General features: G+C 35.1%; 1 protein-coding gene across 1 annotated transcript in view; it reads right to left on the minus strand.

Moving 5' to 3' along the window:
- Positions 1 to 824: 824 nt before the first annotated feature.
- Positions 825 to 25,973, minus strand: part of LOC140449618 (uncharacterized) — a 41,630-nt gene continuing 16,481 nt past the window's right edge. Inside the window, exon 2 of the mRNA XM_072542849.1 lies at positions 825 to 7,620. Within this exon, the coding sequence (XP_072398950.1) occupies positions 4,121 to 7,620 (3,500 nt within the window). The 3' untranslated portion in view covers positions 825 to 4,120. The remainder of the gene's footprint in view (positions 7,621 to 25,973) is intronic.

Raw genomic sequence — 25,973 nt, forward strand, 5'->3', positions numbered from 1 at the left:
TCAGAAACATCCTGTGGGAATATCAAGCTTCCATTCAAGGGTATTTACAAGAAATAAGCAACAGAAACTGTAAGCCTTTAATTTTTATTACTATTTTTGTGTTAAACTTGCAATCACGGCAACAAACGATAAACACAGTTATTCGCTTAGGTCGACGACGGTTTTTAGTTCAAGCGAATCAACATCAGCAGAAATGTCTTCGGTAAATTTAACAAGCGAACAGTTTCAAGCCTTATTAAATACAATAGCAAGGCCTATTTCGGACTCAGGTAGTTTAGCAAAATGCGCTTCTCGCTTCGATGGATCAAAGGGGGCTGATGTAAAAGCTTTTATAGATGCGGTCGAGATCTATAAAGAGTGCACCCACGTGTCTGACGCGAACGCATTAAAGGGTATACCCATGCTGCTAGACGGTTTCGCCGCCACGTGGTTTCAAGGTGTTAAAAATACGGTAAACACGTGGGCCAGTGCCATTAATTTATTACGATCGACTTTTGGACCTCAAAAACCAGCCTACAGAGTGTATCGGGAACTGTTTTCGACGGAACAAGATGCTAAAACTCCGTGTGACATTTTTGTATGCAAAGCGCGCGCGATAATAGCTCAGTTACCGGCAGATACATTAACCGAAGCCACTCAATTAGATATGGTATACGGTTTGTTGCATAGGAGAATACGTGAAAAAGTAGCACGTGATAAGATCAATACATTTAAAATCCGAAATAAACATTAAAAACGAAAACGAATCAAAACGGGTACGGTGTAGCTTTTGCAAAAATCCAGGTCACGTGAAGGATGAATGTTGAAAATTGGCCGCAGTCAGAACCAGGGAAGCAGATTCTCGAAAATCTTCGGTTGAGCCCAAACCTAATCCTCTAGTAACTTCTCATACTAGCCCTAAACCAACCTTTCCTACTTCGAATCAGATTTCGTGTTATGGATGTAAGACTCCTGGATTCATTAAGAGTAATTGTCCAAAATGCAAATCATCCAGTAAATCCTCAGCAGTATCTGAATTTATGCTTGCTGAAACAGTTAATGTCGACCAACAGTTTGCCACAAACCTATCAACTAAACCCATTGTTCAGGTCACTATTGAAGGTCATGTAGGTCATTGTTATCTTGATTAGGGAGCACAGTGCAGTATTGCTGGCTCTCAGCTAAGAGATATCCTCTTGAAGGATGAGGTACCCTTTTCCACAAAAAGTGTAGACATGACCCTAGCGGATGGTAGGACTACTTCTACTACTGTTTTGGTCTTTGATTTAGTTGTTATCTTACAAAACCGCTCTCATAGCATTTCCTTAATTTCTGTGCCCACACACACAAATAGTCGTACCTTACTGGGGGCAGACTTCTTAAGAAAAGCTAACATCATTCTAGACATTCCTAATGACTCATGGTTTTATGGTGATGTCCCTAATATCCCCTACTCATTTGCTCCAGATCCAGCTCAGGTCAGCTCTCCTTGCCAGGTCAATAGCGTTACTCTTGCTCATTTAGAACTACGAGTAGATGAAGGAATTTCTCTATCCTTAGAAGAAAGATCCAATCTTAACAACATTGTTAAGGAAAATTCTGATTTATTCGTATATAATATAGACCCTACTCCATATGCTGAACACTCCATTGTATTGGTTGATGATGTACCAATATCTGTTCCACCTTACCGTATGTCAGAGCCCAAAAGGCAATTACTGCGTCAGGAATTAGATAAACTTTTGGCTCAAGGCATAATCGAAGAGTGTGAGTGTATTCAGCCATGGAGCGGTGTGGCTGTTACAATATATGTATAAATCACTGATCTCAAATATGTAAACACGCATGGGATAATGAACATAGGGTTCAATGGAATGATTCAAGTATAGGCTTAAAAGAAACGGATGGTAAAAAGGGAAAAATCAAAGAAGCGGCCCTAATTATGCTAAATTAATATGGGTTGCCCATATTAAAGAGGAAGTTATTAAAAGGAAAATATCAGTATAAGTCAGTAACATATCGAGGATACATCATTTATGTTTTTTAAACAACAAACAAATAAAATTAGAATTTGGTGTTTAATGTGAAATACTTACCATGTCGGGATAGTATTATGAAGTTTTTTTCCTGGTTTTACTTTCATGATTTATTATGGAATCACTAACAAGAGAATTTTACTGTCATCATGGCATGTGGTTGTCTTTTTAAAGACAAATTACATGCTATGACTTTTTCGACGGATATTCTCAAGTTAAAGTTGATTTCATGTAATCGAATGAACTATCTTACAAGTAAAGTCGTCCCACGAATGCAATTAACAATATTGGCAATATCATTTTAAAGTCGTCTACTTTAAAATGTATAATGCATGTCTGAATTGTCAATATAAATAAGTCAGATAAAATTAAATTATTATAGTCCTTTTCCATCATATTGATAGCACATTATGTATGCAAATCCTCATCAGGTCAAAAAACCATAGGCGTCACCCTATACTTGTTTTGAAATAAATAAAAAAAATTAATATTTTAAGATGCCGTCAACAATTCATTATCTTTTAAAAAATCTTCTGTAAAATAAGTGTCCACCAATCTCACCATACCTTTTTTGTGCGTAAAAAACGTCGGTATATATTCCACACGATTATTGTTAATTATACACGGGTGATTAACGAGAGAGTTCAATGTTTCACGAAATAAATTAATGTAAACAGTAATTTAAATTTTTTCGATTTTCCGGAAAAACGGTGCATAATTTCTAGACACATGTTATATTTTTTTAATCAGCAAGTCACCCTTAATCGAAATAATTCAAATTTCTAACAAAATATACACTTTTAATTTTCACGAAATATTCAGCAAAGACAGACATCCAAGTGGAAATTTTTCTCACGAACTGTTAGATCTAGGAAAATTCTAATTATGGCAGAAGAACGAGCAGCCACTTTTATGTAAGAAATGTCCATTCGCTTGACTCTCGGACCAAAATTGACACCAACATAGCCGATTAAAGAAATTTGATAAAAATCCAATGGTCTAAAGTTTTTTCGATTTTGCGGCAAAACGGTGCCTAATTTCTAGACACATGTTATATTTTTTAATCAGCAAGTCACCCTTAATCGAAATAATTCAAATTTTAAACAAAATATACACTATTAATTTTCACGACATTTTCAGCAAATACAGACATCCAAGTGGAAATTTTTCTCACGAACAGTTAGATCTAGCAAAATTCTGATTATGGCAGAAGAACGAGTGGCCAATTTTATGTAAGAAATGTACATTCGCTTGACTCTCGGACCAAAATTGACACCAACATAGCCGATAAAAGAAATTTGATAAAAATCCAATGGTCTATAGTTTTTTCGATTTTCCGGCAAAACGGTGCATAATTTTTAGCCACATGTTAGGATTTTTTTAATCAGCAAGTGACCCTTAATCGAAATAATTCAAATTTTAAACAAAATATAGACTTTTAATTTTCACGAAATTTTCAGCAAATACAGACATCCAAGTGGAAATTTTTCTCACGAACCGTTAGATCTAGGAAAATTCTGAGTATGACAGAAGAACGAGCAGCCAATTTTATGTAAGAAATGTCCATTCGCTTAACTCTCGGACCAAAATTGACGCCAACATAGCCGATTAAAGAAATTTGATATAAATCCAATGGTCTACAGTTTTTTCGATTTTCCGGCAAAACGGTGCATAATTTCTGGCCACGTATTTAGATTTTTTTAATCAGCAAGTCACCCTTAATCGGAAAAATTTAAATTTTAAACAAAATATATACTTTTAATTTTCACGAAATTTTCAGCAAATACAGACATCCAAGTGGAAATTTTTCTCACGAACTGTTAGATGTAGGAAAATTCCGAGTATGGCAGAAGAACGAACGAGCGGCCAATTTTATGTAGGAAATGTCTATTCGCTTGACCCTCGGACCAAAATTGACGCCAATATAGCCGATTAACCAAATTTGATAAAAATCCAAGGGTACCCCCTTGGAAAATTTTTGCCAAATTTTACAAAAAAAAATTTTGTTTAATGTTTTGGTATATGCACTTGATCCAGCTTATTCCAAAAATGTGTTTCTTTCTGATCCCTCAACCCCAGTTTGCCGGAAAAGAGGAAAAATAGAATTAAAAAAATTGCTGTTTTGGCATCACGTTGCTACGTTTTTTTACGACCGATAAGCGTTCTCGCGGGACAATTTGATTGACATCATCGTTGTTCTCGGAACCTTCTCCTCCTAACACCTGCTCGACAAACACTCTTCTTTCCTCAATTTCTGGTGGTTCTCTGCTGTCTGAATTTTGTAGAATCATCATAGCTTCAAGCTCTTGCATCACACTGTCGATGTTGAGATTGTTTTCGAACAGCTGGCGGCGTTCCATGATGGTATCCTTGTTATCATTGAACAGTTGTAGAAATTTATTGCTATCAAGACTGTCAGCTATTTCATTGCGGAAAGGCAAGAACAGCAATACCATTTCACGTTGATAATTAACAGTTTCATCTATTTCGTAGCGTCTGTATCGTATTATTCGTCCAATTTTTCGTCTGCGGTATTCATTTGATGTCGGCCTTCCCACAGTTGTCCTTTCCTCGGTCACCGGTTCTTCAATTTCGTCTTCTTGCACATCTACGTCATCTTCACTGTCGATGAAATCATGATAATCAGCGTAATACGAAGCGAACTCGGCCAAATATGAAGATTCCAGAGAGGGAGGTCGCTCTTCATATCGCTGAATGATGTTCTTGGTCCATACATCTGTACTGTCTGCTTCGATGTTTTCGCGATCCATTTGTTTCCGACGTTTGCGACAGCGTTGTCTTTCCGATGGCCAAACTGTTGGTATGTACATAATTTGACGGCTCGTTTCGCTCATCGGTTGCCGTAGTAAATACCATGCTGCTTCTTGAGCTGACATTTCAACTGCATTAAGAAGTTTGACACTCAATGCTTTCAATTGGCCCGTGTAGTCCCGGTCAGGATGCTCTTCCATCATCTTAGTCAGCTCACGATTCAAGTTACCCATTCCACGAGCTGATTTGTTCACATATTCTACGACATACTGTGCGCAGCTGTATTCATCCAAGATAAACTGGATATCGATGTTGGATTTGATTTCACCAGCGAGGTAAGGGTTGAATGTGTTCGTCATAAGTTGGTCGAAGTTGCGTTTGAACAACATAGATGGCCTGCGCAAAGTTGAACGCACTACGTCAAGGTATGCATCGAATGTCAAACTATGCTCCCTAAGAAAGTCGTCCATGCTAGCGTATGTACGTTCGCTGAGACAGTTGCGTAGCTCCTTGGCCTTTTTTTGGAATGCTATGCGGCGTCCATCAGTTTGAGGCATTGGGATCAATACACGGGTAGTGAGCATTGGCCAGTACGGGATTCCAAATCTACAAGTCGTTTCGCCTCGCTTCGTGCAGGTGAAAGTGTGCTTGTGGATTTGATTGGCGTAGATGGTATCGTTGGGCACATCTTCTTTGGCGACGGAACTCAGCTTCTCCACGAGCTCGATGGTCTTCGGCATATTTTCTGACACAGTCTCATGTGGATCATCGTGTAACCACAGTAAAATGTGAGCGTGCGGACTTACTCTATGTTGAAACTCAATGCGAAGGAAATAATCCTCCACGTAGTACTGGCCAAACGGATTGTATGACTGTTTTGATTTCAGCATTTTCATCAATGTACCAACGAGTTTGTGGAAATATATGCAGCATGTAATTGGATCGTCACTCACCAAGTTGCACCGCTCTGATGTGTTGAGATCTTCGGCGACTTTGCCAGGATATTTGTTGCTCAACTTGAGGAGTAAATTCAGCAATACTAACCAGCGTACCTCGTTTGCACTTAGAGTGAGAAAGATGGTCGGCTTACCAAGTTGACGGAGCATAGCGAAGAGATCTCGTTTACGAGAGGCCCAGTACTGGACAGAGTTTGGCACCGACTTCATAAAGGCGAGATTCTGCACAACGAATTCTTTGAGAAACTCCGGGTCCTCTAACATGCTTCGAGTTGCGCTCTCTGTGATCGAAACACTTCGGAATGTGCTGTAAATCCCATCGACCATTCGTAGACGTAGAATCTTCATTGCATCGTATAAGATTTTTTGAGGCGTGGCTCCGCGCCTGTCACTCCGTCGTATTTCACTGGTCGCCATCATGTACGGTGTCACTGAAATGTTCATGTTGAAACGGCGGGGCTCTCCGAAGTATATCGCAGGAAATGATAGTTCTTCTGCATGACGGTCATAAATGATGTTAAGAGGCGTTGCCCGATGTCCTGGTGCGATGTCAAGACAATCCTCTTCATTCCACAGTAGTGTGTGCTGTCTCGCAGCAAGAACTTCAGACTCGGGCGTATATTCGGCGGAGATTGCTTCGATCCGATTAGCAGGATCATCCTGAAGGCCTTCATCTGATGGCAATGCAGGCTGCAGTCTTGACAAATCTATTTTGATATCGTACAAACGAAATAGACTTGAATTTTGAAGTACATCTAACCATTCTTTGACCGTACGCTTAGACATGTACCCGCTGATGTAATTTGTTTTGTGTGCAAGATTCCTTTTGATGTTAACGTTGATAACATCGTCCTCTTCTAGATGGCGAGGCAAGCATTTTACCATGTCTTGTACGTTGACTGGGACGTTTATCACTTGTCCAATAATTCCATAAGAGAAATCATGACGCAGTCGACGCACTTGCATAAATGGAAGGCGCGGTGAGACCAAACGTTCACTGATAGGATCCAGAGGCGGTAGACCTGGAGGTATGTCAGGATATGAGAAGCCGTTGACCTTTGCGAGAGTAGGAAGCTTACGCTTATTCAGCGATTGTCTACAGGTGTTGCAAGACTTTGTATATTCTTCCTTGCGTAGCTGCCGATTTTCCTTAACGTACCAATCCGAGATTACCTTCAGTTGTAGTGCAGTGATGGTTTTAAGGTCATTCTTGAACCACAATCTGTCACAAACCGAGCAAGCATGGCCAAAATCGTTGTCCAGGAAAGTAGATTGAAATCTCCTTATTGACATTGACCATTTGGTATACCAGGTGGATTGTTCCAGTTGTATTGCTGTTTGGCTTGAAGAAGTATTCGGTTGTACATCAGTCCGTGAAGATGCAGCTCTACGTTGTCGGAATGCACGTTGCCGTTGAGCGTTAGTTAGGGGAACGCTCGTTCTCTCCGCCACGACAGGAACGCTTGTTCTCTCCACCACACAACAGGACGTTGAAGCAGGTGACTCTGACGTACCGCTGGTGAGGGCTATGTTAGCAGATTTACGTAGCTTGCACCTGCGTTGCCTCTCCGCGGCCGCTTTTGCAAAGGCTCTTGCTTGTTCAGGAGTTCTGGAGGCTGCTTGGCGTACTCTGGACTCACGTCGTTTCTCAGCGGCTTTTGCGAAGGCCGCCACCTGCTGCTCAGGAGTTCTGGTCAATGCTTGACGTTGTCTGTACTCACGTTGTCGCTGAGCATTCGTTCTGGCGGTAGAGGTGGTGTGTGGAACAACGAAAGGTACTGCAGACGTTGACGGCACGATATCCTCCGTCTCCACTGATGTACTGGACGTTGAAGGCATTTGCTCGTCCGTTTCCATTGTTTTGAGAGTGGTGATTCCTGTTGAACATTTGAAAATATATTAATTTATAAAACTTGTAAATTAAAATAATTCATTTTAAATTAAAAATGATAATAATATCATTTTTTATTTTATTTAATATTTATTTTATATATTATTTTATATTTTTTATATATTATTTTATATATTATATATTATTATATTATTATTTTATATATTATTTATATTTTATATATTATATTTTTATATATTATTTTATATATTATTTATTTTATATTATATTATTGATCTTATTATTTTCTACAAAATTTATTTGAAAATTTTTTCGATATATCAATTAGTTGCGGAGATATCGATCATTGAAGTTATTGTTTGCTACCAGTATTTTATATATTTATTTTTTTCAGTTATAAAAAATTACTATTTCCAATTGTGTCTACCAAGTATGGTCACATGTATTTGCCTACATATTAAATAATAATAAGTACAGATAATGTTATGTGACGTTCACTTCTGATTATATATATTTTAATATTTTTAATTTTAAAGAATCAATTTGAAAATCAAAACACTTATTCAGATCGAAGGTTCAAATTTTTGCTAAATAAATTTGAAATTAATTAAAATTTGTAATTGTAAATGGTAAAGTTGAAAATTAAAACATTTACTAAAATTGGAATTTGAAATTCTTGCTAAACACAGTTAAATTCTAACTCCGCGCGTGGTGATTGGTCGGTTTAGTTCGTTTGTTTGGTCGCCCTGTTTTGACAGGTTAGAGGTTATAATTTGTTATTTTAAATGTTTGACTAGCAATACGCGCTGTTTCTTCTCAATCGACTGAATTACGATTGATTGCAGAGTGATTTAAACTAATAATTTACTTAACACTATCAACATTTGTCAATAGTATGACATAACCTATAAACTCAGTTTCTCAACTTTTGTGTCAATCTAACAATTAATCAATCAATCATAGTTTGCGATAATGAAATATTAGTGTACAATTATTTACCTTTATTGTCGTAGTTGTTGTAAATGACGAATCTAAGCACTCCACATTTTCACTACAGACACAGCTGACGATACTTTAACCACACGTGTGAACTTGTATTATGACGCGTTCTCGGTTTTCCAACGACAAGAACGCTCGAGAAAGACAGAGACACAAGCACGCACCGATTCAACGCGCCTAATTCTCTAGTGCTGCGCGCGCAGCGGACCGATCATGTTTGAGTGGGAGAGAGACGCAAGGCATTCGCCGGTCCGGCGGGCCTCTCTCTCATTCGGTGACTCATCGTAACAGACGTGAGCGGGCGTTACACTTTTTCATGAGTGACTCCGAGCCACAACCTAATTTAAGACGTTGTCACGTCAAAATCTACAGTTTTTTCGATTTTCCGGCAAAACGGTGCATAATTTCTAGACACATGTTATATTTTTTTAATCAGCAAGTCACCCTTAATCGAAATAATTCAAATTCTAAACAAAATATACACTTTTAATTTTCACGAAATTTTCAGCAAAGACAGACATCCAAGTGGAAATTTTTCTCACGAACCGTAAGATCTAGGAAAATTCTGATTATGGCAGAAGAACGAGCAGCCACTTTTATGTAAGAAATGTCCATTCGCTTGACTTTCGGACCAAAATTGACGCCAATATAGCCGATTAACCAAATTTGATAGAAATCCAAGGGTACCCCCTTGGAAAATTTTTGCCAAATTTTACAAAAAAAAAAATTTTTGTTTAATGTTTTGGTATATGCACTTGATCCAGCTTATTCCAAAAATGTGTTTCTTTCTGATCCCTTAACCCCAGTTTGCCGGAAAAGAGGAAAAATCGAATTAAAAAAATCTACAGTTTTTTCGATTTTCCGGCAAAACGGTGCATAATTTCTAGACACATGTTAGGATTTTTTTAATCAGCAAGTCACCCTTAATCGAAATAATTCAAATTTCTAACAAAATATACACTTTTAATTTTCACGAAATTTTCAGCAAATACAGACATTCAAGTGCAAATTTTTCTCACGAACCGTTAGACCTAGGAAAATTCTGAGTATGACAGAAGAACGAGCAGCCAATTTTATGTAAGAAATGTCCATTCGCTTGACTCTCGAACCAAAATTGACACAAACATAGCCGATTAAAGCAATTTGATAAAAATCCAATGGTCTACAGTTTTTTCGATTTTCCGGCAAAACGGTGCATAATTTCTAGACACGTATTTAGATTTTTTTAATCAGCAAGTCACCCTTAATCGAAAAAATTCAAATTTTAAACAAAATATACACTTTTAATTTTCACGAAATTTTCAGCAAATACAGACATCCAAGTGGAAATCTTGGATTTTGGGACTCTCGGACCAAAATTGACACCAACATAGCCGATTAAAGAAATTTGATAAAAATCCAATGGTCTACAGTTTTTTCGATTTTCCGGCAAAACGGTGCATAATTTCTAGACACATGTTATATTTTTTTAATCAGCAAGTCACCCTTAATCGAAATAATTCAAATTTTAAACAAAATATACACTATTAATTTTCACGACATTTTCAGCAAATACAGACATCCAAGTGGAAATTTTTCTCACGAACCGTTAGATCTAGCAAAATTCTGATTATGGCAGAAGAACGAGCAGCCACTTTTATGTAATAAATAACCATTCGCTTGACTTTCGGACCAAAATTGACGCCAATATAGCCGATTAACCAAATTTGATAGAAATCCAAGGGTACCCCCTTGGAAAATTTTTGCCAAATTTTACAAAAAAAAATATTTTAGTTTAATGTTTTGGTACATGCACTTAATCTAGCTTATTCCAAAAATGTGTTTCTTTCTGATCCCTTAACCCCAGTTTGCCGGAAAAGAGGAAAAATTGAATTAAAAAAATCTAGTTTTTTCGATCTTCCGGCAAAACGGTGCATAATTTTTAGCCACATGTTAGGATTTTTTTAATCAGCAGGTCACCCTTAATCGAAATAATTCAAATTTCTAATAAAATATACACTTTTAATTTTCAAGAAATTTTCAGCAAATACAGACATCCAAGTGGAAATTTTTCTCACGAACCGTTAGATCTAGCAAAATTCTGAGTATGGCATAAGAACGAGTGGCCAATTTTATGTAAGAAATGTACATTCGCTTGACTCTCGGACCAAAATTGACGCCAACATAGCCGATTAAAGAAATTTGATAAAAATCCAATGGTCTACAGTTTTTTCGATTTTCCGGCAAAACGGTGCATAATTTCTAGACACATGTTATATTTTTTTAATCAGCTAGTCACCCTTAATCGAAATAATTCAAATTTCTAATAAAATATACACTTTTAATTTTCACGAAATATTCAGCAAAGACAGACATCCAAGTGGAAATTTTTCTCACGAACCGTTAGATCTAGGAAAATTCTGATTATGGCAGAAGAACGAGCAGCCACTTTTATGTAATAAACGTCCATTCGCTTGACACTCGGACCAAAATTGACGCCAATATAGCCGATTACCCAAATTTGATAAAAATCCAAGGGTACCCCCTTGGAAAATTTTTGCCAAATTTTACAAAAAAAAAAAATTTTTGTTTAATGTTTTGGTACATGCACTTGGTCCAGCGTATTCCAAAAATGTGTTTCTTTCTGATCCCTTAACCCCAGTTTGCCGGAAAAGAGGAAAAATCGAATTAAAAAAATCTAGTTTTTTCGATTTTCCGGCAAAACGGTGCATAATTTTTAGCCACATGTTAGGTTTTTTTTAATCAGCAAGTCACCCTTAATCGAAATAATTCAAATTTCTAACAAAATATACACTTTTGATTTTCACGAAATTTTCAGCAAATACAGACATCCAAGTGGAAATTTTTCTCACGAACCATTAGATCTAGGAAAATTCTGAGTATGACAGAAGAACGAGCGGCCAATTTTATGTAAGAAATGTCCATTCGCTTGACTCTCGGACCAAAATTGACGCAAACATAGCCGATTAAAGAAATTTGATAAAAATCCAATGGTCTACAGTTTTTTCGATTTTCCGGCAAAACGGTGGATAATTTCTAGACACATGTTATATTTTTTTAATCATCAAGTCACCCTTAATCGAAATAATTCAAATTTTAAACAAAATATACACTATTAATTTTCACGACATTTTCAGCAAATACAGACATCCAAGTGGAAATTTTTCTCACGAACCGTTAGATCTAGGAAAATTCTGAGTATGGCAGAAGAACGAGCAGCCAATTTTATATAATAAATTTCCATTCGCTTGACTCTCGGACCAAAATTGACGACAATATAGCCGATTAACCAAATTTTATAAAAATCCAATGGTCTACAGTTTTTTCGATTTTCCGGCAAAACGGTGCATAATTTCTGACCACGTATTTAGATTTTTTTAATCAGCCAGTCACCCTTAATCGAAAAAATTCAAATTTTAAACAAAATATACACTTTTAATTTTCACGAAATTTTTAGCAAATACAGACATCCAAGTGCAAATTTTTCTCACGAACTGTTAGATGTAGGAAAATTCCGAGTATGGCAGAATAACGAGCGGCCAATTTTATGTAGGAAATGTCTATTCGCTTGACCCTCGGACCAAAATTGACGCCAATATAGCCGATTAACCAAATTTGATAAAAATCCAATTTTTGCCAAATTTTACAAAAAAAAATTTTTGTTTAATGTTTTGGTATATGCACTTGATCCAGCTTATTCCAAAAATGTGTTTCTTTCTGATCCCTTAACCCCAGTTTGCCGGAAAAGAGGAAAAATCGAATTAAAAAAATCTAGTTTTTTCGATTTTCCGGCAAAATGGTGCATAATTTTTAGCCACATGTTAGGATTTTTTGACGTGACAACGTCTTAAATTAGGTTGTGGCTCGGAGTCACTCATGAAAAAGTGTAACGCCCGCTCACGTCTGTTACGATGAGTCACCGAACGAGAGAGAGGCCCGCCGGACCGGCGAATGCCTTGCGTCTCTCTCCCACTCAAACATGATCGGTCCGCTGCGCGCGCAGCACTAGAGAATTAGGCGCGTTGAATCGGTGCGTGCTTGTGTCTCTGTCTTTCTCGAGCGTTCTTGGCGTTGGAAAACCGAGAAAGCGTCATAATACAAGTTCACACGTGTGGTTAAAGTATCGTCAGCTGTGTCTGTAGTGAAAATGTGGAGTGCTTAGATTCGTCATTTACAACAACTACAACAATAAAGGTAAATAATTGTACACTAATATTTCATTATCGCAAACTATGATTGATTGATTAATTGTTAGATTGACACAAAAGTTGAGAAACTGAGTTTATAGGTTATGTCATACTATTGACAAATGTTGATAGTGTTAAGTAAATTATTAGTTTAAATCACTCTGCAATCAATCGTAATTCAGTCGATTGAGAAGAAACAGCGCGTATTGCTAGTCAAACATTTAAAATAACAAATTATAACCTCTAACCTGTCAAAACAGGGCGACCAAACAAACGAACTAAACCGACCAATCACCACGCGCGGAGTTAGAATTTAACTGTGTTTAGCAAGAATTTCAAATTCCAATTTTAGTAAATGTTTTAATTTTCAACTTTACCATTTACAATTACAAATTTTAATTAATTTCAAATTTATTTAGCAAAAATTTGAACCTTCGATCTGAATAAGTGTTTTGATTTTCAAATTGATTCTTTAAAATTAAAAATATTAAAATATATATAATCAGAAGTGAACGTCACACGTAGTTAAGTTTAAGTTTACATGTACAATGTTTTAGTAAACAAAATTTATTTCTATAGTTAAAATTTGTGCAATTCTTATTTTCATTCAATTCCTTGTTCCTATTGTGCAATTTAATAATATTCATAACAATAAATATTCTACCGAGAAAAAGACGTTGTCACGTAAAATCTTCGCCCGTAAAACCGACTTTACAGGCAACCGATTTTATTTAATCAGCAAGTCACCCTTAATCGAAATAATTCAAATTTCTAACAAAATATACACTTTTAATTTGCACGAAATTTTTAGCAAATACTGACATCCAAGTGGAAATTTTTCTCACGAACCGTTAGATCTAGGAAAATTCTGAGTATGGCATAAGAACGAGTGGCCAATTTTATGTAAGAAATGTACATTCGCTTGACACTCGGACCAAAATTGACGCCAACATAGCCGATTAAAGAAATTTGATAAAATCCAATGGTCTACAGTTTTTTCGATTTTCCGGCAAAACGCTGCCTAATTTCTAGACACATGTTATATTTTTTTAATCAGCAAGTCACCCTTAATCGAAATAATTCAAATTTTAAACAAAATATACACTATTAATTTTCACGACATTTTCAGCAAATACAGACATCCAAGTGGAAATTTTTCTCACGAACAGTTAGATCTAGCAAAATTCTGATTATGGCAGAAGAACGAGCAGCCACTTGTATGTAATAAATGTCCATTCGCTTGACTTTCGGACCAAAATTGACGCCAATATAGCCGATTAACCACATTTGATAAAAATCCAAGGGTACCCCCTTGGCAAATTTTTGCCAAATTTTACAAAAAAAAAAATTTTTGTTAAATGTTTTAGTACATGCACTTGGTCCAGCTTATTCCAAAAATGTGTTTCTTTCTGATCCCTTAACCCCAGTTTGCCGGAAAAAAAGAAAAATCGAATGAAAAAAATCTAGTTTTTTCGATTTTCCGGCAAAACGGTGCATAATTTTTAGCCACATGTTAGGATTTTTTTAATCAGCAAGTCACCCTTAATCGAAATAATTCAAATTTCTAACAAAATATACACTTTTAATTTTCACGAAATTTTCAGCAAATACAGACATCCAAGTGGAAATTTTTCTCACGAACCGTTAGATCTAGGAAAATTCTGAGTATGGCATAAGAACGAGTGGCCAATTTTATGTAAGAAATGTACATTCGCTTGACTCTCGGACCAAAATTGACACCAACATAGCCGATTAAAGAAATTTGATAAAAATCCAATGGTCTACAGTTTTTTCGATTTTCCGGCAAAACGGTGCATAATTTCTAGACACATGTTATATTTTTTTAATCAGCAAGTCACCCTTAATCGAAATAATTCAAATTTTAAACAAAATATACACTATTAATTTTCACGACATTTTCAGCAAATACAGACATCCAAGTGGAAATTTTTCTCACGAACCGTTAGATCTAGCAAAATTCTGATTATGGCAGAAGAACGAGCAGCCACTTTTATGAAATAAATAACCATTCGCTTGACTTTCGGACCAAAATTGACGCCAATATAGCCGATTAACCAAATTTGATAGAAATCCAAGGGTACCCCCTTGGAAAATTTTTGCCAAATTTTACAAAAAAAAAATTTTAGTTTAATGTTTTGGTACATGCACTTAATCTAGCTTATTCCAAAAATGTGTTTCTTTCTGATCCCTTAACCCCAGTTTGCCGGAAAAGAGGAAAAATTGAATTAAAAAAATCTAGTTTTTTCGATCTTCCGGCAAAACGGTGCATAATTTTTAGCCACATGTTAGGATTTTTTTAATCAGCAGGTCACCCTTAATCGAAATAATTCAAATTTCTAATAAAATATACACTTTTAATTTTCAAGAAATTTTCAGCAAATACAGACATCCAAGTGGAAATTTTTCTCACGAACCGTTAGATCTAGCAAAATTCTGAGTATGGCATAAGAACGAGTGGCCAATTTTATGTAAGAAATGTACATTCGCTTGACTCTCGGACCAAAATTGACGCCAACATAGCCGATTAAAGAAATTTGATAAAAATCCAATGGTCTACAGTTTTTTCGATTTTCCGGCAAAACGGTGCATAATTTCTAGACACATGTTATATTTTTTTAATCAGCTAGTCACCCTTAATCGAAATAATTCAAATTTCTAATAAAATATACACTTTTAATTTAAACGAAATATTCAGCAAAGACAGACATCCAAGTGGAAATTTTTCTCACGAACCGTTAGATCTAGGAAAATTCTGATTATGGCAGAAGAACGAGCAGCCACTTTTATGTAATAAACGTCCATTCGCTTGACACTCGGACCAAAATTGACGCCAATATAGCCGATTACCCAAATTTGATAAAAATCCAAGGGTACCCCCTTGGAAAATTTTTGCCAAATTTTACAAAAAAAAAAAATTTTTGTTTAATGTTTTGGTACATGCACTTGGTCCAGCGTATTCCAAAAATGTGTTTCTTTCTGATCCCTTAACCCCAGTTTGCCGGAAAAGAGGAAAAATCGAATTAAAAAAATCTAGTTTTTTCGATTTTCCGGCAAAACGGTGCATAATTTTTAGCCACATGTTAGGTTTTTTTTAATCAGCAAGTCACCCTTAATCGAAATAATTCAAATTTCTAACAAAATATACACTTTTGATTTTCACGAAATTTTCAGCAAATACAGACATCCAAGTGGAAATTTTTCTCACGAACCATTAGATCTAGGAAAATCTGAGTATGACAGAAGAACGAGCGGCCAATTTTATGTAAGAAATGTCCATTCGCTTGACTCTCGGACCAAAATTGACGCAAACATAGCCGATTAAAGAAATTTGATAAAAATCCAATGGTCTACAGTTTTTTCGATTTTCCGGCAAAACGGTGGATAATTTCTAGACACATGTTATATTTTTTTAATCATCAAGTCACCCTTAATCGAAATAATTCAAATTTTAAACAAAATATACACTATTAATTTTCACGACATTTTCAGCAAATACAGACATCCAAGTGGAAATTTTTCTCACGAACCGTTAGATCTAGGAAAATTCTGAGTATGGCAGAAGAACGAGCAGCCAATTTTATATAATAAATTTCCATTCGCTTGACTCTCGGACCAAAATTGACGACAATATAGCCGATTAACCAAATTTTATAAAAATCCAATGGTCTACAGTTTTTTCGATTTTCCGGCAAAACGGTGCATAATTTCTGACCACGTATTTAGATTTTTTTAATCAGCCAGTCACCCTTAATCGAAAAAATTCAAATTTTAAACAAAATATACACTTTTAATTTTCACGAAATTTTTAGCAAATACAGACATCCAAGTGCAAATTTTTCTCACGAACTGTTAGATGTAGGAAAATTCCGAGTATGGCAGAATAACGAGCGGCCAATTTTATGTAGGAAATGTCTATTCGCTTGACCCTCGGACCAAAATTGACGCCAATATAGCCGATTAACCAAATTTGATAAAAATCCAATTTTTGCCAAATTTTACAAAAAAAAATTTTTGTTTAATGTTTTGGTATATGCACTTGATCCAGCTTATTCCAAAAATGTGTTTCTTTCTGATCCCTTAACCCCAGTTTGCCGGAAAAGAGGAAAAATCGAATTAAAAAAATCTAGTTTTTTCGATTTTCCGGCAAAACGGTGCATAATTTTTAGCCACATGTTAGGATTTTTTGACGTGACAACGTCTTAAATTAGGTTGTGGCTCGGAGTCACTCATGAAAAAGTGTAACGCCCGCTCACGTCTGTTACGATGAGTCACCGAACGAGAGAGAGGCCCGCCGGACCGGCGAATGCCTTGCGTCTCTCTCCCACTCAAACATGATCGGTCCGCTGCGCGCGCAGCACTAGAGAATTAGGCGCGTTGAATCGGTGCGTGCTTGTGTCTCTGTCTTTCTCGAGCGTTCTTGGCGTTGGAAAACCGAGAAAGCGTCATAATACAAGTTCACACGTGTGGTTAAAGTATCGTCAGCTGTGTCTGTAGTGAAAATGTGGAGTGCTTAGATTCGTCATTTACAACAACTACAACAATAAAGGTAAATAATTGTACACTAATATTTCATTATCGCAAACTATGATTGATTGATTAATTGTTAGATTGACACAAAAGTTGAGAAACTGAGTTTATAGGTTATGTCATACTATTGACAAATGTTGATAGTGTTAAGTAAATTATTAGTTTAAATCACTCTGCAATCAATCGTAATTCAGTCGATTGAGAAGAAACAGCGCGTATTGCTAGTCAAACATTTAAAATAACAAATTATAACCTCTAACCTGTCAAAACAGGGCGACCAAACAAACGAACTAAACCGACCAATCACCACGCGCGGAGTTAGAATTTAACTGTGTTTAGCAAGAATTTCAAATTCCAATTTTAGTAAATGTTTTAATTTTCAACTTTACCATTTACAATTACAAATTTTAATTAATTTCAAATTTATTTAGCAAAAATTTGAACCTTCGATCTGAATAAGTGTTTTGATTTTCAAATTGATTCTTTAAAATTAAAAATATTAAAATATATATAATCAGAAGTGAACGTCACACGTAGTTAAGTTTAAGTTTACATGTACAATGTTTTAGTAAACAAAATTTATTTCTATAGTTAAAATTTGTGCAATTCTTATTTTCATTCAATTCCTTGTTCCTATTGTGCAATTTAATAATATTCATAACAATAAATATTCTACCGAGAAAAAGACGTTGTCACGTAAAATCTTCGCCCGTAAAACCGACTTTACAGGCAACCGATTTTATTTAATCAGCAAGTCACCCTTAATCGAAATAATTCAAATTTCTAACAAAATATACACTTTTAATTTGCACGAAATTTTTAGCAAATACTGACATCCAAGTGGAAATTTTTCTCACGAACCGTTAGATCTAGGAAAATTCTGAGTATGGCATAAGAACGAGTGGCCAATTTTATGTAAGAAATGTACATTCGCTTGACACTCGGACCAAAATTGACGCCAACATAGCCGATTAAAGAAATTTGATAAAAATCCAATGGTCTACAGTTTTTCGATTTTCCGGCAAAACGCTGCCTAATTTCTAGACACATGTTATATTTTTTTAATCAGCAAGTCACCCTTAATCGAAATAATTCAAATTTTAAACAAAATATACACTATTAATTTTCACGACATTTTCAGCAAATACAGACATCCAAGTGGAAATTTTTCTCACGAACAGTTAGATCTAGCAAAATTCTGATTATGGCAGAAGAACGAGCAGCCACTTGTATGTAATAAATGTCCATTCGCTTGACTTTCGGACCAAAATTGACGCCAATATAGCCGATTAACCACATTTGATAAAAATCCAAGGGTACCCCCTTGGCAAATTTTTGCCAAATTTTACAAAAAAAAAAATTTTTGTTAAATGTTTTAGTACATGCACTTGGTCCAGCTTATTCCAAAAATGTGTTTCTTTCTGATCCCTTAACCCCAGTTTGCCGGAAAAAAAGAAAAATCGAATTAAAAAAATCTAGTTTTTTCGATTTTCCGGCAAAACGGTGCATAATTTTTAGCCACATGTTAGGATTTTTTTAATCAGCAAGTCACCCTTAATCGAAATAATTCAAATTTCTAACAAAATATACACTTTTAATTTTCACGAAATTTTCAGCAAATACAGACATCCAAGTGGAAATTTTTCTCACGAACCGTTAGATCTAGGAAAATTCTGAGTATGGCATAAGAACGAGTGGCCAATTTTATGTAAGAAATGTACATTCGCTTGACTCTCGGACCAAAATTGACACCAACATAGCCGATTAAAGAAATTTGATAAAAATCCAATGGTCTACAGTTTTTTCGATTTTCCGGCAAAACGGTGCATAATTTCTAGACACATGTTATATTTTTTTAATCAGCAAGTCACCCTTAATCGAAATAATTCAAATTTTAAACAAAATATACACTATTAATTTTCACGACATTTTCAGCAAATACAGACATCCAAGTGGAAATTTTTCTCACGAACCGTTAGATCTAGCAAAATTCTGATTATGGCAGAAGAACGAGCAGCCACTTTTATGTAATAAATAACCATTCGCTTGACTTTCGGACCAAAATTGACGCCAATATAGCCGATTAACCAAATTTGATAGAAATCCAAGGGTACCCCCTTGGAAAATTTTTGCCAAATTTTACAAAAAAAAAAATTTTAGTTTAATGTTTTGGTACATGCACTTAATCTAGCTTATTCCAAAAATGTGTTTCTTTCTGATCCCTTAACCCCAGTTTGCCGGAAAAGAGGAAAAATTGAATTAAAAAAATCTAGTTTTTTCGATCTTCCGGCAAAACGGTGCATAATTTTTAGCCACATGTTAGGATTTTTTTAATCAGCAGGTCACCCTTAATCGAAATAATTCAAATTTCTAATAAAATATACACTTTTAATTTTCAAGAAATTTTCAGCAAATACAGACATCCAAGTGGAAATTTTTCTCACGAACCGTTAGATCTAGCAAAATTCTGAGTATGGCATAAGAACGAGTGGCCAATTTTATGTAAGAAATGTACATTCGCTTGACTCTCGGACCAAAATTGACGCCAACATAGCCGATTAAAGAAATTTGATAAAAATCCAATGGTCTACAGTTTTTTCGATTTTCCGGCAAAACGGTGCATAATTTCTAGACACATGTTATATTTTTTTAATCAGCTAGTCACCCTTAATCGAAATAATTCAAATTTCTAATAAAATATACACTTTTAATTTAAACGAAATATTCAGCAAAGACAGACATCCAAGTGGAAATTTTTCTCACGAACCGTTAGATCTAGGAAAATTCTGATTATGGCAGAAGAACGAGCAGCCACTTTTATGTAATAAACGTCCATTCGCTTGACACTCGGACCAAAATTGACGCCAATATAGCCGATTACCCAAATTTGATAAAAATCCAAGGGTACCCCCTTGGAAAATTTTTGCCAAATTTTACAAAAAAAAAAAATTTTTGTTTAATGTTTTGGTACATGCACTTGGTCCAGCGTATTCCAAAAATGTGTTTCTTTCTGATCCCTTAACCCCAGTTTGCCGGAAAAGAGGAAAAATCGAATTAAAAAATCTAGTTTTTCGATTTTCCGGCAAAACGGTGCATAATTTTTAGCCACATGTTAGGTTTTTTTTAATCAGCAAGTCACCCTTAATCGAAATAATTCAAATTTCTAACAAAATATACACTTTTGATTTTCACGAAATTTTCAGCAAATACAGACATCCAAGTGGAAATTTTTCTCACGAACCATTAGATCTAGGAAAATTCTGAGTATGACAGAAGAACGAGCGGCCAATTTTATGTAAGAAATGTCCATTCGCTTGACTCTCGGACCAAAATTGACGCAAACATAGCCGATTAAAGAAATTTGATAAAAATCCAATGGTCTACAGTTTTTTCGATTTTCCGGCAAAACGGTGGATAATTTCTAGACACATGTTATATTTTTTTAATCATCAAGTCACCCTTAATCGAAATAATTCAAATTTTAAACAAAATATACACTATTAATTTTCACGACATTTTCAGCAAATACAGACATCCAAGTGGAAATTTTTCTCACGAACCGTTAGATCTAGGAAAATTCTGAGTATGGCAGAAGAACGAGCAGCCAATTTTATATAATAAATTTCCATTCGCTTGACTCTCGGACCAAAATTGACGACAATATAGCCGATTAACCAAATTTTATAAAAATCCAATGGTCTACAGTTTTTTCGATTTTCCGGCAAAACGGTGCATAATTTCTGACCACGTATTTAGATTTTTTTAATCAGCCAGTCACCCTTAATCGAAAAAATTCAAATTTTAAACAAAATATACACTTTTAATTTTCACGAAATTTTTAGCAAATACAGACATCCAAGTGCAAATTTTTCTCCGAACTGTTAGATGTAGGAAAATTCCGAGTATGGCAGAATAACGAGCGGCCAATTTTATGTAGGAAATGTCTATTCGCTTGACCCTCGGACCAAAATTGACGCCAATATAGCCGATTAACCAAATTTGATAAAAATCCAATTTTTGCCAAATTTTACAAAAAAAAATTTTTGTTTAATGTTTTGGTATATGCACTTGATCCAGCTTATTCCAAAAATGTGTTTCTTTCTGATCCCTTAACCCCAGTTTGCCGGAAAAGAGGAAAAATCGAATTAAAAAAATCTAGTTTTTTCGATTTTCCGGCAAAACGGTGCATAATTTTTAGCCACATGTTAGGATTTTTTGACGTGACAACGTCTTAAATTAGGTTGTGGCTCGGAGTCACTCATGAAAAAGTGTAACGCCCGCTCACGTCTGTTACGATGAGTCACCGAACGAGAGAGAGGCCCGCCGGACCGGCGAATGCCTTGCGTCTCTCTCCCACTCAAACATGATCGGTCCGCTGCGCGCGCAGCACTAGAGAATTAGGCGCGTTGAATCGGTGCGTGCTTGTGTCTCTGTCTTTCTCGAGCGTTCTTGGCGTTGGAAAACCGAGAAAGCGTCATAATACAAGTTCACACGTGTGGTTAAAGTATCGTCAGCTGTGTCTGTAGTGAAAATGTGGAGTGCTTAGATTCGTCATTTACAACAACTACAACAATAAAGGTAAATAATTGTACACTAATATTTCATTATCGCAAACTATGATTGATTGATTAATTGTTAGATTGACACAAAAGTTGAGAAACTGAGTTTATAGGTTATGTCATACTATTGACAAATGTTGATAGTGTTAAGTAAATTATTAGTTTAAATCACTCTGCAATCAATCGTAATTCAGTCGATTGAGAAGAAACAGCGCGTATTGCTAGTCAAACATTTAAAATAACAAATTATAACCTCTAACCTGTCAAAACAGGGCGACCAAACAAACGAACTAAACCGACCAATCACCACGCGCGGAGTTAGAATTTAACTGTGTTTAGCAAGAATTTCAAATTCCAATTTTAGTAAATGTTTTAATTTTCAACTTTACCATTTACAATTACAAATTTTAATTAATTTCAAATTTATTTAGCAAAAATTTGAACCTTCGATCTGAATAAGTGTTTTGATTTTCAAATTGATTCTTTAAAATTAAAAATATTAAAATATATATAATCAGAAGTGAACGTCACACGTAGTTAAGTTTAAGTTTACATGTACAATGTTTTAGTAAACAAAATTTATTTCTATAGTTAAAATTTGTGCAATTCTTATTTTCATTCAATTCCTTGTTCCTATTGTGCAATTTAATAATATTCATAACAATAAATATTCTACCGAGAAAAAGACGTTGTCACGTAAAATCTTCGCCCGTAAAACCGACTTTACAGGCAACCGATTTTATTTAATCAGCAAGTCACCCTTAATCGAAATAATTCAAATTTCTAACAAAATATACACTTTTAATTTGCACGAAATTTTTAGCAAATACTGACATCCAAGTGGAAATTTTTCTCACGAACCGTTAGATCTAGGAAAATTCTGAGTATGGCATAAGAACGAGTGGCCAATTTTATGTAAGAAATGTACATTCGCTTGACACTCGGACCAAAATTGACGCCAACATAGCCGATTAAAGAAATTTGATAAAAATCCAATGGTCTACAGTTTTTTCGATTTTCCGGCAAAACGCTGCCTAATTTCTAGACACATGTTATATTTTTTTAATCAGCAAGTCACCCTTAATCGAAATAATTCAAATTTTAAACAAAATATACACTATTAATTTTCACGACATTTTCAGCAAATACAGACATCCAAGTGGAAATTTTTCTCACGAACAGTTAGATCTAGCAAAATTCTGATTATGGCAGAAGAACGAGCAGCCACTTGTATGTAATAAATGTCCATTCGCTTGACTTTCGGACCAAAATTGACGCCAATATAGCCGATTAACCACATTTGATAAAAATCCAAGGGTACCCCCTTGGCAAATTTTTGCCAAATTTTACAAAAAAAAAAATTTTTGTTAAATGTTTTAGTACATGCACTTGGTCCAGCTTATTCCAAAAATGTGTTTCTTTCTGATCCCTTAACCCCAGTTTGCCGGAAAAAAAGAAAAATCGAATTAAAAAAATCTAGTTTTTTCGATTTTCCGGCAAAACGGTGCATAATTTTTAGCCACATGTTAGGATTTTTTTAATCAGCAAGTCACCCTTAATCGAAATAATTCAAATTTCTAACAAAATATACACTTTTAATTTTCACGAAATTTTCAGCAAATACAGACATCCAAGTGGAAATTTTTCTCACGAACCGTTAGATCTAGGAAAATTCTGAGTATGGCATAAGAACGAGTGGCCAATTTTATGTAAGAAATGTACATTCGCTTGACTCTCGGACCAAAATTGACACCAACATAGCCGATTAAAGAAATTTGATAAAAATCCAATGGTCTACAGTTTTTTCGATTTTCCGGCAAAACGGTGCATAATTTCTAGACACATGTTATATTCTTTTAATCAGCAAGTCACCCTTAATCGAAATAATTTAAATTCTAAACAAAATATACACTTTAATTTTCACGAAATATTCAGCAAAGACAGACATCCAAGTGGAAATTTTTCTCACGAACCGTTAGATCTTGGAAAATTCTAATTATGGCAGAAGAACGAGCAGCCAATTTTATGTAATAAATTTCCATTCGCTTCACTGTCGGACCAAAATTGACGCCAATATAGCCGATTAAAGAAATTTGATAAAAATCCAATGGTCTACAGTTTTTCCGATTTTCCGGAAAAACGGTGCATAATTTGTGGCAACGTGTTTAAAATTTTTTAATCAGCAGGCCACCCTTAGTCGAAATAATTCAAATTTTAAACAAAATATACACTTTTATTTTTACGAAATTTTCAGCAAATACAAACATCCAAGTGGAAATTTTTCTCACGAACGTTAGATGTAGGAAAATTCTGAGTATGGCAGAAGAATGAGCGGCCAATTTTATGTATGAAATGTGTATTCGCGTGACTCTCGGACGAAAACTGACGCCAATATAGCCGATTAACGAAATTTGATAAAAATCCAATGATCCACAGTTTTTTCGATTTTCCGGCAAAACGGTGCATAATTTCTGGCAACGTGTTTAGATTTTTTTAATCAGCGGGTCACCCTTAATCGAAATAATTAAAATTTTAAACAAAATATACACTTTTATTTTTACGAAATTTTCAGCAAATACAAACATCCAAGTGGAAATTTTTCTCACGAACCGTTAGATGTAGGAAAATTCTGAGCATGGCAGAAGAACGAGAGGCCAATTTTATGTACGAAATGTTCATTCGCTTGACTCTCGGACCAAATTGACGCCAATATAGCCGATTAACGAAATTTGATAAAAATCTAATGATCTACAGTTTTTTCGATTTTCCGGCAAAACGGTGCATAATTTCTAGACACATGTTATATTTTTTTAATCATCAAGTCACCCTTAATCGAAATAATTCAAATTTTAAACAAAATATACACAATTAATTTTCACGACATTTTCAGCAAATACAGACATCCAAGTGGAAATTTTTCTCACGAACCGTTAGATCTAGGAAAATTCTGAGTATGACAGAAGAACGATCGGCCAATTTTATGTAAGAAATGTCAATTCGCTTAACTCTCGGACCAAAATTGACGCCAACATAGCCGATTAAAGAAATTTGATAAAAATCCAATGGTCTACAGTTTTTTCGATTTTGCGGCAAAACGGTGCATAATTTCTGGCCACGTATTTAGATTTTTTTAATCAGCAAGTCACCCTTAATCGAAAAAATTCAAATTTTAAACAAAATATAGACTTTTAATTTTTACGAAATTTTCAGCAAATACAGACATCCAAGTGCAAATTTTTCTCACGAACTGTTAGATGTAGGAAAATTCCGAGTATGGCAGAAGAACGAGCGGCCAATTTTATGTAGGAAATGTCTAATCGCTTGACCCTCGGACCAAAATTGACGCCAATATAGCGGATTAACCAAATTTGATAAAAATCCAATGGTCTACAGTTTTTTCGATTTTCCGACAAAACGGTGCATAATTTCTAAACACATGTTATATTTTTTTAATCAGCAAGTCACCCTTAAACGAAATAATTCAAATTCTAAACAAAATATACCTACACTTTTAATTTTCACGAAATTTTCAGCAGACAGACATCCAAGTGGAAATTTTTCTCACGAACCGTTAGATCTAGGAAAATTCTGATTATGGCAGAAGAACGAGCAGCCACTTTTATGTAATAAATGTCCATTCGCTTGACTCTCGGACCAAAATTGACGCCAATATAGCCGATTAACCAAATTTGATAAAAATCCAATGGTCTACAGTTTTTTCGATTTTCCGGCAAAACGGTGCATAATTTCTAGACACACGTTATATTTTTTTAATCAGCAAGTCACCCTTAATCGAAATAATTCAAATTCTAAACAAAATACACACTATTAATTTTCACGACATTTTCAGCAAATACAGACATCCAAGTGAAAATTTTTCTCACGAACCGTTAGATCTAGGAAAATTCTGAGTATGACAGAAGAACGAGCGGCCAATTTTATGTAAGAAATGTCCATTCGCTTGACTCTCGGACCAAAATTGACACCAACATAGCCGATTAAAGAAATTTGATAAAAATCCAATGGTCTACAGTTTTTTCGATTTTCCGGCAAAACGGTGCATAATTTCTAGACACAAGTTATAT

This window comes from Diabrotica undecimpunctata, chromosome 9 (genome assembly GCF_040954645.1).
Source record: "Diabrotica undecimpunctata isolate CICGRU chromosome 9, icDiaUnde3, whole genome shotgun sequence".
In the NCBI taxonomy this organism is placed as follows: domain Eukaryota; kingdom Metazoa; phylum Arthropoda; class Insecta; order Coleoptera; family Chrysomelidae; genus Diabrotica; species Diabrotica undecimpunctata.